At 40.4% G+C, this 15,537-nt stretch overlaps 1 protein-coding gene across 1 annotated transcript in view; it reads right to left on the minus strand.

Moving 5' to 3' along the window:
* Positions 1–15,537, minus strand: part of LOC136879245 (aldo-keto reductase family 1 member B1) — an 81,970-nt gene that overhangs the window by 18,493 nt on the left and 47,940 nt on the right. Inside the window, exon 7 of the mRNA XM_068229084.1 lies at positions 3,941–4,038. Within this exon, the coding sequence (XP_068085185.1) occupies positions 3,941–4,038 (98 nt within the window). The remainder of the gene's footprint in view (positions 1–3,940; positions 4,039–15,537) is intronic.

Consider the following 15,537-nt stretch of genomic DNA (forward strand, 5'->3'; position numbering starts at 1 on the left):
TGGTTTGTACCCAGCACTTCTATTCCGCAAATGGAAGGTAGACACAACAGTTTTCTTGGGGTTTGGTCTAAGGTTGTTGTGATAAAAGTAACTGTCTAGAATCTTTAAGTCTGATGTAAGCGTCGACTCAGACTCATCGAAGCGTTGATGTTGGGCAACCAATGCGATGTCATCTGCGTAGATGAATTTTCTGGATTTAGTTACAGGAAGGTCATGTGTGTACAGGTTGAATAGAAGAGGGGCCAATACAGAGCCCTGAGGGAGTCCGCCATTTATCTTATGTACTTTACTTCTGGAGTCTTCGGAAAAAATCTGGAAGTACCTATTACTCAGCATGTTACTGAGTAATGTGGAGAGTTTCAGACAAGGGATGATGCTGATAAATTTGAGAAGGAGCTTATCTTGCCACACGGTGTCATATGCAGCTGTCAGATCTAAGAAGACGGCCGTGCTTACCATTTTGTTCTCAAATCCATTTTCAATATGGGTAACTAGTGCTAAAACCTGTTCTTCACATCCTCGTCCAGGTCTAAATCCAGCTTGCTCGACTGGAATATGCTGGTTTATTGTCGCAAAAATCCTGTTATATATCAGCCTTTCCATAAGCTTCATTGTAACACTGAGTAGTGCTATTGGCCGGTAACTCTCAACTTTTGTTGGGTCCTTAGATGTTTTCAATACAGCTATTATTTTTGTTTTCTTGAAGACTGAAGGTAGGTTACCTGTCTCTAGTATGTTTGTGAAGAAGTTAGTAAGCCATTTAGCAGCAGCTGGTCCAAGATGAAGAAGGAACTCTGGATATATACCATCAGCGCCTGCCGCTTTGCCAGGTTTTAGACTTTCTAAGGCCTGCTTAGTTTCTTGTAGTTGAAATGGGGCAGAGAATTCAGAGGATCGTTGAGCCGAATGTTTCTTTTCCTTCAGGAGGTGCTTTACGTGCCTTCTATGATGCTTTTCAACTGAGACCTTTGAGGTACAGATCATATGCTTGGCCATGTCGTCTAGACTGATGCTTGTTTTCGGTCTAATTTTGCTATTTGGTGTGTCCAATTTCCTGATCAGGCTCCAAGCTTCTCTGCTGGAGTGAGTGAAGTCTAGGGACTCTACTGTTTCTTGCCAAATTCTCTTCCTATTTTCATCTAGGGATTGTAACAGCTCCGAAGCTGTATCTGGGTCACCATTGGCCTCAAATTCTTTGAAGAGCCTTTCTCTCTCCTCGTTCCAGCCGGGGATGTATTGTTTACGATATCCTCTTGGGATACATCGTTTTGCTGCACTTTTAACCACACCGATGAATCTGCTGTAGTAACTATGAATAGGTCTTATCCATCGCAGGTTGGAGTCAATCTGTTTAGAAAATTCTTCCTAATTGGCTTTTTTAAAATTCCATCTCTTTTTCGGGCAGGAGTGAACGATGGGCACAAGCAATCCAGACTGGATAATTATTGGTCTGTGCTGACTGTGAGGAAATTTGTTGAGCACTGTGCGTCGTATGTTGCTGAGTGGGTGTTGTGACTGCGTTACAAAACAGAGATTCGGGGTGTATTCTTTGTTCCATCGTGCAGAAGAGAAGGAAGCCTTATCCTTGGCATCATAGATAAGCTTAAGGTTTTCAGTTTCCATCCAGTCAGTGAGCTTTTCCCCATTACTGTCATTCTCTTTGTATCCCCATAGTGTGTGATGGCTGTTGAAGTCGCCTGCAATTATACTTGGATTTTGCAGAGATGGAATTGGTGGAGACGGCCAGGGAGTTCCAGGAGGTTTATATACGTTAACTACTGTCAAATCACAAACTTTGATTGAGGTAGTAAATATTTCATTATCTGAGAAGGATGGCAAGACTTGATAGTGGGTAATATCACTCCTCACATAGGTGGCAATCCCATACTTTGCGTGATTAACTGCGGACACTAATTTAAATCCTGGAATTCTCCCTCTGGATTGCAGCTGGAGATCATTTTCCGTGTGGGTTTCTTGAAGCAGGATGATATGAGTCTGGTGTTCTTTGAGAATCTTTGCTAGGTGTTCACACTTTGCTCTGCTTATGCCCTCGATGTTAAGCTGGCATATTTTCATTGAAGGGCCAATGTTACGAACTTGAGGGCCCTGAGAAGGGCCTCTAGGTATGATTCTTCTCCATTTTCCTTGACCGGGAGGTCGTATACGACAGTTCGGTCTCATCTTATTCTGATGTTGCTCACTTAGCACCACCCGGGATGACAAAAGGTTATCAAATAAGATATGGAAAGCGGAAGGCTATTGGCATAACAGATAAATATCCACTAACGACTGTACAGGATAGGTCTGTTTACAAGAAGCTCGTCGAAAATCACAAACGAACAGATACTAAGATCAAGATCCAAACACAGATCGGAGAGAAATAGGAGGAGTGAATGAAGAGGTATTGGGAAGAACGAAGACGTGTTGAACAAGCCACTCGATATCCTAAGGGCCGAAACGAATAAAATAAATAAATAAATAAATAAATAAATAAATAAATAAATAAATAAATAAATAAATAAATAAATAAATAAATAAATAAATAAATAAATAAATAAATAAATAAATAAATAAATAAATAAATAAATAAATAAATAAATGTTCCCTTTTGATTGAAGAACTGCCTCAATTTCTCTTTAATCTTCAAGCCGCCTCCCACTCCTTAAGGAAAATATCTCATGGGAATAATCAACATCAGTCGTGTGGAAATAGTACACTCTGTACATTCTTTACCGCAAAGCTGTATGTATTGTAGAGCTCTTGTAGACACGGCAGTAGTGGGGACAGAAACAATAACATCCGTACACGCGCTGCATAGTACATTGTGTGTCACGTAATGGTACGAGAACAATAAAGTGAGAATAATAGCATGTGTTAACCATTTCATTATCAAGATATACGAATGTACGGGACGGAATGGAATGTTTGGTATTTAAAGGTTTGATTACAATAGGCAACGCATTTTAACATTTTGTTTGCGACCTGATTCTCCGTTTTTTTGAGACCGGTTCCTTATGTCCAAAAATGAAGGAAAATCAATAGTACATTGGTCCTGATTTGATTTTACGGTCAGGACATTGATATTTTATGCCTTTATCCACCCCCCCCCCCCCCGCCCGATTCTTAACCCAAGGTTTGTTCCGGACGACGAATAAAAGTGAGAAGAATTATCCCTCCATTCATATCCTCCTCTATTCATTCAGTCGTTTAATCATACATCTTCCTATCACTCCTTTCTTGAAGTCATACATTCATTCTCTTATATCTCCACATGAACTCACCCTTTCATATAAATTCATACACCCATAGCGTAACTCATCAGCAAATTAAAAAGACGTAAGTAAAAATAGCAAGCATCCCGTTATTGATCCCATCAAGCCTAATCAAGGCTCCAACAATTTTCCCACCACCTTATTATTCACACCGCTCCCAACCACCTCCTTCAACCCTTCAATTTTCCATCTAACAGCCCGAATCTCTTGACCAGAGAGAGGGCGTTAACCTCGTTACTCTTGTTACCCTCTGAGTGGCCCGCCTTCCCCTTCAGAGGAGTAATGAAAACCATTTATGATGATGATGATAAAGATGAATAAAAGTTCTAATCAGCTTACGAGGAGTCCCCCTACACTAGAAACGGCATCGTAGAACCATCGCTGAGTGAAAGAGAAATTTTATGACCTTAAAAAACTGGTATTTTTAAATTTTTGTACGTTTTCTGTGAAACAAAGACATTTACTCAACCTTGAAATGTGAATGGATGGGTAAAACACGTTTTATTGAGAAATACTATTGTATTCCAACTAGGGAATATTGGCAGTTTCAAATAATGGACCAGACTATTCTTTCCCATTAATATAAAATCCTAGTTTTTATGTTTTAGAACCCGAATCGCGCGAGTGTTTGAAGCAACAGATTCGACAAATTTTAGTAAAAAATACACCAACACAAAGCTGCTGCTGCTGCTGCTGCTGCTGCTGCTGGATACGAAAATACAATATCTGGCCACTTTTGCTGCAGATGATCGCAGTTGACTTACAACTGGCATTACAACAAAGTTAATAGTGAACCATCATCCCTTCTGCCGCCGGAAGTTATAGACTTATAATGTTGGGATACATTATTGTGGATGCGACTCTGGGTACGTATGTCGTTGATATGAATAGAAAGCAAAAAGAGGATCCGAGTAGATCGCAAGTTGTATACTGAAATACCAGGACAGTAGGAAAATTAGGTGCAAAAAAACTTCATATTATTTCAGATAACTGCAGGTGATAAAACAAAAATTGGACACTGCTCTCTGTGTAGGTCTACAGTGCCTTGTTTACCTCTGGCGACACTGATGAAATTTACCACATTTTCCTGTTGTGTAAACACCTGTCTCCCAAGCTATAGCAAGTTTAGTCACATTGAACGGTTAAACCCATAATTTTACGATGAAAAATAATTCCAGATATTTATTTCAGCTATAAATAACTTTTTTTGAGAGTAACCATGTTTTATTTCAAGAGTCTCGCTCTCTCGTGGGAACAGCACTCGCCGTGACAAGCGAGACACCATCTCGTGAAATGCCGCGATACTTCGGTTGACATCGAGCACTGAATAATTTATCAATTTTGGAAAATCCTTCATAACGAGAGACTTTGGCGACATGGTAAATCCAGGAATAAAGAATCTAAATTATTAATGAACGTTACGTGAAGATAGAATTCCCAGGGTAAACATAAATACAGTTAAGCCTCGAGGAAAGTTGGCGTCATACTCGCGGATTTGCGACACGTGTCGAAGTCATTTTATGAAGAAAGACCGTGAAACTACATGTCAGATATAAATTCATTATGCCCGTTGCAAGTATGGAAAAATATAAAATTAACACCATAATGAATTATAAGTCTGTCTGAATTTATGGAATACATTTCAAGAAAATTGGTCCAGTGGATGTGGAATTAGCAGATTGCACCACCGAGCTTCATGGTGAGGGTGGCATCCTCTCAGAAGGTATAAAAGAAATCCCCTCCACCTACTTTTACTCATTCTATCTGAAGGTCTGGATGGTGAAACCAACGTCGCTCGTCTGCAAGAAAGTGCGGGGTTTATTTCTCAAAATATGTTGTTATATATTCGTGTCAATGTTTCAAGTAGAGTATTAAATGGAAGGCGATTGAAATTTTCCTGAGCTTCCGCCGACGAAAACTGTGAAGGCAAAGATATCTGTTTAAAATACGTAGCTGAGGTTCTCTCTTTATTATATTGTGGGTGTTTGATATTGTCAAAGGGAAGTCTGGAGGCTAGTCAGTGAGGTCTGATTTTTGTTATCTATTGAAACACCTGGCCAGTATTAGGGTGAACTAAAGCAGAGAGCTGGGAAAACAGTCGCAGTTGCCATTAGAGAAGGAGGTTCGCCGCATGTTAAAACGCGAAGAAAGTGCGTCATTTGCGGTATTAATCGATAGCGAGTGTAAAATCTATGTATTTTAAGTTATATATACATATAAGAAGATGATGTCTAATGTAGCCATGAACGGCTAAATACGAGGGCAGCTGGCTAAATGTGGCCGGAATCTCCAGGATGACTACTATTACAGGTCTGTGTCTATATTTGTATTAATGCTGCAGAATAGAATTTGTTTGTCCCAAAAAATTTCAGTGCGTGTGTCGAATTAATATTTAATAATGATCAGGCGAATGTGTTATATTTCTGGTCGTCGTGTGAAACTCTTCAGGGCAGTAAAATTCACGTCGAAAAACTGTAAAAATGCGAAGTTTAAACAATGTGTTAACATTCTTTGAGATATTGTTCAAACTGAGTAAAGTTAGGAAGGTGATAACGATAATGTAGTTGTGGTGAATGCAATAATTTCGAATATCGTATGAGTTCAGAAATTTTTTGTCGAATAATAATAATAATAATAATAATAATAGTAATAATAATAATAATAATAATAATATTTACATACATACATACATTATCATTATAGACTGTTATGCCTTTCAGCGTTCAGTCTGCAAGCCTCTGAGAATTTACTAAACGTCGCCACAATCCTCGATTTGCAACTAGTGTTGTGGCCTCATTTAGTTCTATACCTCTTATCTTTAAATCGTTAGAAACAGTCTAACCATCGTCGTCTTGGTCTCCCTCTACTTCTCTTACCCTCCATAACAGAGTCCATTATTCTCCTAGGTAACCTATCCTCCTCCATTCGCCTCACATGACCCCACCACCGAAGCCGGTTTATGCGTACAGCTTCATCCATCGAGTTCATTCCTAAATTAGCCTTTATCTCCTCATTCCGAGTTCCCTCCTGCCATTGTTCCCACCTGTTTGTACCAGCAATCATTCTTGCTACTTTCATGTCTGTTACTTCTAACTTATGAATAAGATATCCTGAGTCCACCCAGCTTTCGCTCCCATAAAGCAAAGTTGGTCTGAAAACAGACCGATGTAAAGATAGTTTTGTCTGGGAGCTGACTTCCTTCTTACAGAATACTGCTGATCGCAACTGCGAGCTCACTGCATTAGCTTTACTACACCTTGATTCAATCTCACTTACTATATTACCATCCTGGGAAAACACACAACCTAAATACTTGAAATTATCGACCTGTTCTAGCTTTGTATCACCAATCTGACATTCAATTCTGTTGGATTTCTTACCTACTGACATCAATTTAGTCTTCGAGAGGCTAATTTTCATACCATACTCATTGCACCTATTTTCAAGTTCCAAGATGTTAGACTGCAGGCTTTCGGCACAGTCTGCCATTAAGACCAAGTCGTCAGCATAGGCCAGGCTGCTTACTACATTTCCACCTAACTGAATCCCTCCCTGCCATTTTATATCTTTCAGCATATGATCCATGTAAACTACAAACAGCAAAGGTGAAAGATTACAGCCTTGTCTAACTCCTGTAAGTACCCTGAACCAAGAACTCATTCTACCATCAATTCTCACTGAAGCCCAATTGTCAACATAAATGCCTTTGATTGATTTTAATAATCTACCTTTAATTCCATAGTCCCCCAGTATAGCGAACATCTTTTCCCTCGGTACCCTGTCATATGCTTTCTCTAGATCTACGAAACATAAACACAACTGCCTATTCCTCTCGTAGCATTTTTCAATTACCTGGCGCATACTGAAAATCTGATCCTGACAGCCTCTCTGTGGTCTGAAACCACACTGGTTTTCATCCAACTTCCTCTCAACGACTGATCGCACCCTCCCTTCCAAGATGCCTGTGAATACTTTGCCTGGTATACTAATCAATGAGATACCTCGATAGTTGTTGCAATCCTTCCTGTTCCCTTGCTTATAGATAGGTGCAATTACTGCTTTTGTCCAATCTGAAGGTACCTTACCAACACTCCACGCTAATTCGACTACTCTATGAAGCCATTTCATCCCTGCCTTCCCACTATACTTCACCATTTCAGGTCTAATTTCATCTATTCCTGCTGCCTTATGACAATGGAGTTTATTTACTATCCTTTCCACTTCCTCAAGCATAATTTCACCAACATCATTTTCCTCCTCCCCATGAGCTTGACTGTTTGCAACACCACCATGATGATTTCCTTTTACATTGAGAAGATGTTCAAAATATTCCCTCCACCTCTCCAGTGATTCCCTGGGATCTGTTATGAGTTCACCTGAATTACTCAAAACACTGTTCATTTCCTTTTTCCCCTCCCTTCCTAAGATTCTTTATTACTGTCCAGAAAGGTTTCCCTGCTGCTTGACCTAGCCTTTCCAGGTTATTGCCAAAATCTTCCCACGACTTCTTTTTGGATTCAACAACTATTTGTTTCGCTCTGTTTCTTTCATCTACGTACAAATCCCTGTCTGCCTCAGCCCTTGTTTGGAGCCATTTCTGATAAGCCTTCTTTTTACGTTTACAGGCTGCTCTCACTTCATCATTCCACCAAGATGTTCGCCTTTTCCCATCTTTACACACAGTTGTTCCTAGGCATTCCCTTGCTGTTTCTACTATAGCATCCCTGTATGCCACCCATTCACTTTCTATATCCTGAACCTGCTTACTGTCCACTGTTCGAAACTTCTCACTAATCATATCCATGTATTTCTGTCTAATTTCCTCATCCTGGAGATTTTCTACCCTTATTCGTTTGCAGACAGATTTCACTTTCTCTACCCTAGGCCTAGAGATACTTAGTTCACTACAGATCAGATAATGGTCTGTATCATCGAAAAATCCCCGAAAAACTCGTACATTCCTAAAAGATTTCCTGAATTCAAAGTCTGTTAAGATATAGTCTATTATGGATCTGGTACCCCTAGCCTCCCATGTGTAGCGGTGAATAGCCTTATGCTTGAAGAATGTATTTGTAACAGCTAAACCCATACTAGCACAGAAGTCCAGCAAACGCTTCCCATTCCCATTAGCTTCCATATCTTCCCCACATTTACCAATCACCCTTTCGTATCCTTCAGTTCTATTGCCAACTCTCGCATTGAAATCGCCCATTAGCACTGTTCTATCCTTGCTGTTGACCCTGACCACGATGTCACTCAATGCTTCATAAAACTTGTCAACTTCATCCTCATCTGCACCCTCACATGGTGAATACACGGACACAATTCTTGTCCTAATTCCTCCCACTGACAAATCTACCCACATCATTCGCTCACTTACGTGCCTAACAGAAACTATGTTGCGTGCAATGGTATTCCTGATAAAGAGCCCTACCCCAGCCTCTGCCCTTCCCTTTCTAACACCCGTCAAGTACACTTTATAATCTCCTATCTCTTCCTCCTTATCTCCCCTTACCCGAATATCACTTACTCCTAGCACATCCAGATGCATCCTCTTTGCTGACTCAGCAAGTTCTACCTTCTTTCTTCCATAAGCCCCATTAATATTGATAGCTCCCCATCGAATTCCATTTCGTTCGCCAAGTTGTTTCCAAGGAGTCCCTCGCCTGTCAAATGGGAGTGGGACTCCATTACTCCCATAGGTCCGAGGCTTGCTTAAAGTGTTCTGAGCTCGGTAAATTCATGAAGCAGGATGCTGCCCTACTTGCACATAGTCCAAGTGAGGATCTCTCCTCTAACGGGTTATGGACCACCGGTGAATTGTGTAGTCCTGGCCGCCTGAGCACAAGGAGGGCCACGACTCAGAATATGTCCGAGATGCCCACTCCCATTCCATAGGAACTGGTATCCCGACTCTCAGGACCACTTACTAGGCCACTCAGCCGTTGCCCATGGTTCACGAACTAGGACGTGACTACAGTAACCCACAAACATGAACCATATATTTACATCAGGATATATTTACATCAGGATAAACATTTTCTATGTTAAACGTGTATTTAACAGATATGTTGAGTAAGATTTGCGTTCGTCTGGAAATCCAGTGAAGTCTGATAAAGTTATATTTACTCGTGGGAAGGTAATTTTTGTGACATCGTGTATGTCGGTGTTATAGGATATCACGATGTGTTATTGTGTTCTTGAGGTCCGAAAATTGTAATAAAAATGAATGCAAAGGATTCTTATACAAATTGTTCGTCACGGGAGTATTGAAGTTTAAAATGTTTTGAAACAGGAAGAAATGGATTGTGCCGCAATGGTATGTTGAGAGAATATTTGTCGATGTTGAAGGCATAGGAAGCCTGTATTTCATGAGTAATGCCGCCGTGATAGGCGATGAAGATGAATTTTTGAGACAGGCTATATTTGTCGATGGCGAAGAATTTTTGAGACAGGCTGTATATTACATGTGATATTTCTGAGGCAGGCTGTATTGAGATTCCGTTAACAATCTGGAACAGCTAACCGGGTGAGGGTTGGTTCGAAGCGAGTGCTTTGTGACGCACATTATGATTTCAAGTCAAGATCTCCCAGTGAAAAGAAATTTTCTGTAGAAGATTGTAGCTCTTGGCAAGCCCGCCTGGTGGCCATGATCGTTAAGGCGCTGAAGTCAAAAAACGGTCTAACACCGAGGTTAGCTGGTTCGAGTCCCGTTGGTCGAAAAAATTTTCACCATCAGAATGTTGGCCGGCAGGGTAGGGGAGGTGGTGGTATACAATTTCTAATCACTAGATTGCGTGCCAAAAGCCTGGATTAAATTCCAAACCTCTCCGCAGTGCTCATATGGAGTGAGGGCATATGACGCTGTTGATGGTGATTCGTCCGTCGGATGGGGACGTTAAGCCTTGAGCAGACCCCTTGGTGCTATTCGATAGGAGTAGGCTATGTGCCGGCACCGGGTTTCACCCTCTCCCTACTCTCATATATCACGTCATTCATTTCATCTCTCATTAACTCCTCTGATGAGGTTGACGTCAGGAAGGGCATCCGGTCATAAAAAACCGCCACGACAAATTCATCTCACCTCATACCCGACCCCGTGGGGAAACGGGACAAGGGTTGGACAAACAACATAGTAGCTTTTGGCAGTTAAGTCCAAATGACGATTTATGTAAAGTCAGCATAATGAATATTATAGTACGCGATCTCAAGAATAGAAGACCATTCTGAATACACGGTTGGTGTCATTTGACTGTTATAACAAATTTTCATTCAGTAAATTTCATATATTACGAGACGATAAATTATCATTAATTCGGAAACATTGTGGGATGAGGTATTGGACGGTATTTAAGTTATTGTTTGGCTGTGTAGATTCATTGAATTTCGCTTCACTGGATAGTTTATGGATATGAATGTTTGGAACAGTGAGATGGTAGGCGATTTTGGGCCTCACCCTAGAATTATAGTGTGGATTTTTGCGATGGTGATGCTTACTGTTTTGGCAATATTCACGGAATGTTAGACGTGTGCTGAAATTCATAATTATTTTTTTCAAACATCATTGCGTATGTCGAGATCCTGTTTGAGTAGTGGATTGTTGGCCACGCGTTATTTATTTTCAATATCACTTTTTATTGGTAAGATAGGGACTTAGTTGCATTTCCAGACTTGCGTTCATTCAGTGGCAAGATTCGTTTCATTGTGTGCTATAGCTTCGACAAGGTTTCCAGCTAAATATCAAAGAGTGTGTTTGAAGTTACGATTTCGCCTGACATTCTAGAGGATGTGTAGACATCCATCCCACTTTCCACTCGACAATAGATTTAGGACGTCACATGTTATCATAGGAGTATACTGATGAGTGACATACCCATTTACGCTCGACGATAGGTTTAGGAAGGTGTGTGTGTGTACATAGAGGTTAGTGTTAGGGTGTGTAGACATTATGTAGGCTTGATGATAGATTTAGGTTGTCGTCTGTATATATTCAAGGCTTAGGTTAGGTGTTTTTGCGAAGTGACTTGAACGATGGTAGTGTCTGCAGTAGAGTATGCAATGCGAAGAGTGTGAGGCCATGTTTCGGCAAAACCCTTACCAGCTGCAAGGTGCTTACATAAGATTATCGAACCACTAGTGGCATGAACGTGAGGGTTGTCCGACATTGGATACTTAGCTAATGGTGATTGAGTATTACTGCTGTTTGCCACGCGCGTTTGAGTTCATTGAACTTTTGTATTTTAATTTATTTACGGACTTAATTGTTTTGTCGTTCAGACGTCCAATTGCTTTGTTAGTGTGCGTGTTGACACTTAGCTTATTTATGTGAGACTTGAGTTACGAATGCGGGTTCGATTCGTCAGCTGGGAATAGATTTTATTTTCAATTTTTCGTTCTTTCATCTTTATAATAGTTGATTGTGGTTGATCAATAACTTTGTAGTTAGTTTGTTGGGACGAACAATAAGTAGGTGGATCTGTAATGGTAGTCGCTGTTGTAAAGGAAAGAATTCCCTAGATTGTTTTGGTATTTTGATTTTATTTTACCATGTGGACTTGTAATTTTATTAAACTTAACCTAAGCATTTATAACCTGCAAGTTGGTTTTGTAAGAATTTTTTTCAAGTGATTTACCACTTTTTCTTTAACTTCACTGTTGGCATTTCTTCTAAATGCACGATGAATAAGTGTTTCCTGTATTTCGCAGTTCTGTACCTTCAGAACGACGTAACCTAAGATCCTCTCGGTTCGAATTGTTGTTGGTTCCTTCTGAACAGATGTTTGGGTGATGCACGTTTCAGCATAGGGATTATTATATAACTTAAGGGTGTCTCGAGATGACAATACATGGTGGAATTTTATTTTTTATTATGACTACTGCTGTTAACTTGTAGTGAACACCATGCTTTCCAGGAGTATTTCGCAACCTACCCAAAGCAACTGATAGTTAATTTAGTTCGATTAAGGGTCCTTTCGGCGGGTGTTCCCATACCCGACAGGGTATTTGAATGGTGGATAACCTTAATTAAATGTAAATCTGGAACTCTTATTTGTTGAAAGTCAGATTTTCCACGGATCGTGTGGATTAATTCTCAGTTATCGTTTGGATCAATAGGTGCCCGACTTTCAGGTTTTCTTTCATTTTCTACTTTCGCTGTCCACTAATCTGTGATATTTCTACTTTTCTCCGAAGAAAGTTCTTCGATAAATGTAACTAATAAAACTCATGCAATGCAATGCCAATGCGTTTGAAACATTAAAGAATTAATTTTTTGATGAATGATTTTATAAAATAAAATTTTGCGTTTAATTAATTCAATAAAAGTTAGTAAACACATATTTTCTCCTCATTTCAAGTAGTTAGGCTCTCTTCTGAACCCCATCGTTTGGTTAAGATCGTCACCGAAATATTCCCGCTACGACCCCAAGATTTAAGAGTTCGATATTGCTCTACTGCAGCAGCTGTGGCCAACCAACGATGGAATGGTAAGTTCAAGGGTTCACGGTATGTACAAAGGCACAGGCGATTGGTCTGGTGGAATGGTCTGACTCTATCGCAAAGCAAACAGAACCAATATATTTTGTGTTACAATGAAGGACATTGCAGCCTTCAAGAGCCGATGACCTTAGATGTTAGGCCCCTTTAAACAACAAGCATCATCATATCATCACAGCCTTCAAGGACCTGTCTCGTCTTACAGCAGCCACTGACAAGAAAACCAAGACAGACAATGATGAGCGATTCCATTTTTATTATTAATTCGTTTTCTCATATCTCCAGGAAGCACGTACATGCGCTAAATGTTGCCTTTACACAGTCTTCAGAATGCACTATATGAGTCCACTAATTTTCGAAAGAGAGGTTTTTTACTTATCCTGAGTTCCACCTGATCATTCTTTTTACAGTTTTTTTTTTTTTTTACATTATAATAGGTCTTACGGCGACGACGGGATAGGAAAGAACTAGGAATGGTGGTGGTAGTAATTATTGCTTTAAGATGAAGTACAACTAGGCAACGATCCTCTATATAACACTAATCAGAGAGAACAAAATAGAAGGTATCCGACACTTCGAAAAATGAAGGTATCGGGCAAAGGAAGAGAAGGGACACGAAGGGCGTGAATATGAGACTCCCTAGGCCTCGAATGCTTTAATACCGTCGGGTTCGGAAAAGAACAAGATTTGACCAAGGGGGGATCGGGTAAGGTAGATGAAAGAGAGGAGCCTGACACAAGTAAGAGGGAGCAACGCCAGGACTAAGCTAAGGGCCCCGTGGTCGCCAACTCACGCTCCAAAGTTCAGAACCCCTGGGCCCCTTTTAGTCGCCGCCTACGACAGTTGGGGGATACAGTTGGTGTTATTCTACCGCCCCTCCCACAGGGTGCGAAAGAGCTGGGAGTGGGAAATGTAAATGTAAAACCATCTTCAGGACTGCTCACCATCCCCAGAATGCAAGCCGACAACTACGTGACTCATACCGTGCAGCCACTCGTTCAGTCACTCAGACTTCACAAGACAGAAGTGTGCTCCTAACTCAGAGAATGAGGACAATATCGAAATAGGTGATGATGGTGATTATTGTTTTAAGAGGAAGTACAACTGACAATCGTCCTCTATGTAACACTAATCAGAGAGAAAAAATGGAAAGAATCCGTCACTTCGAAAAGTGAAGGTATCGACCAAAGAAAGGCAAGGGCCACGAAAGGAGTGAAAATGAATGACTCCTTGGACCCCGAATACTCTAATATCGGGTAGGAAAAGAACAAGAGTTGACCAAGGATAGATGAAAGTGAGGAGCCTGGCACAAGTAAGTGGAAGCAATGCCAGGACTCAGTTAAGGGGCCCGCAGTCGCCAGCCCACACTCCCAAGTTCAGAGTTCCTGGAGCCCTCTTTAGTCGCCTCTTACGACAAGCAGGGGTACCGTGGGTGTTATTCTGCTGCCCCCACCCACAGGGGGTAATGTCGAAACACTTGAGTGACACCCCCCCTCTTCGAATTGTTTTGAAAAGTACAGCCCATATTATTCACTGGTAATCTACCTTATTATAGGTGAAGTAATTTTTAAAATCGGTTCAGTAGTTTTTGAGTCTATCCGTTATAAACAAATATACAAAATTTTCCTCTTTTTAATATTAGTATAGACAAAGTTCTGCTAGTTTTCCTGGTACCTTCCTTTCTCTGACGGGGAATCAAACCCACGTCCTTCCAGGTGAACCGAGCACGCCTTTACCGCCTCTGCCAGACAGCCCCTGGAACTAACTCTTATAAAAGGTAAATAGGTCTTCCGCGGATCGTCGTATACACATTTTCTATCGCTAAATACATATTTTCCTTTAAGCATGTTGAAATAATCGGCGATCTGTAACTGATAGATTTCGGCGATTTGTTCCTTGGTTCTTTGTCCCCGGACTTTGATTGCTATTTCTGATTTAAACTTCGTGTCCAGTTATCAGTAATACAGAGTATTCTTCCTTTATCTATTTTTCTTTCTCAATCTCTTTCTTTATTTGATATCTTCATTTCTCGAGCGGTTGAAACTGTATCTTTTACTGCTTTAATTAATTCCACAAAAGAATGGCGATCTCATTATTTCCCCCGGGGAAATAACAATCGCCGCTAGCTAAATACTCGATATTTTCCTTATATATTAAGACCTTCCTTGACATTTTGACCGGGTTGTTCAAACGTCAAGAATCTTGGCAGATTTTCTCGTTTCATACCATAACATGTCTACTATTATTTAATTAAAATTGGTTACAGTGACCAAATTTCTCTTGAATTCCTAAAATTTCCCACATTGAGACCAATATTAGTTTTGTCAGCGGACGAAGGTCACTCCCGTTTTGTGTGATCTAAAACTGGCTTGCAATGCCGACAATTTGTGCAAATAAAACACAGCAGTGCTTATTTCGAGCAAAATCCATTATTTTATTTTACAAGAACGGAGCTACTCGACTATTACATGATGATTAAATGACACATTGTCTGTTGTGGTACAAATACCATTGAATCTTGTCTCACCATCTACAAGTCCAGGGCTCCCTTTTAATCAACCAAATGGTGAGACGAGGACTATTGATGGCAATTTAATTTCCAGTCCTAAAATTCAATGTTGAACGGGTAGTCAATGTGGCCCTTATCCCTGGAACAATTAACAACAGATGGGATCAATATAGGTAAGTTTCAAATGGGTAAGAGGAAGACCATACAGCCAATTTTATACACAGTGGCAGTAAATGTGTATCATTTCAATGACATACTCCT

The sequence above is a fragment of the Anabrus simplex genome, chromosome 8 (genome assembly GCF_040414725.1).
Source record: "Anabrus simplex isolate iqAnaSimp1 chromosome 8, ASM4041472v1, whole genome shotgun sequence".
Lineage (NCBI taxonomy): Eukaryota > Metazoa > Arthropoda > Insecta > Orthoptera > Tettigoniidae > Anabrus > Anabrus simplex.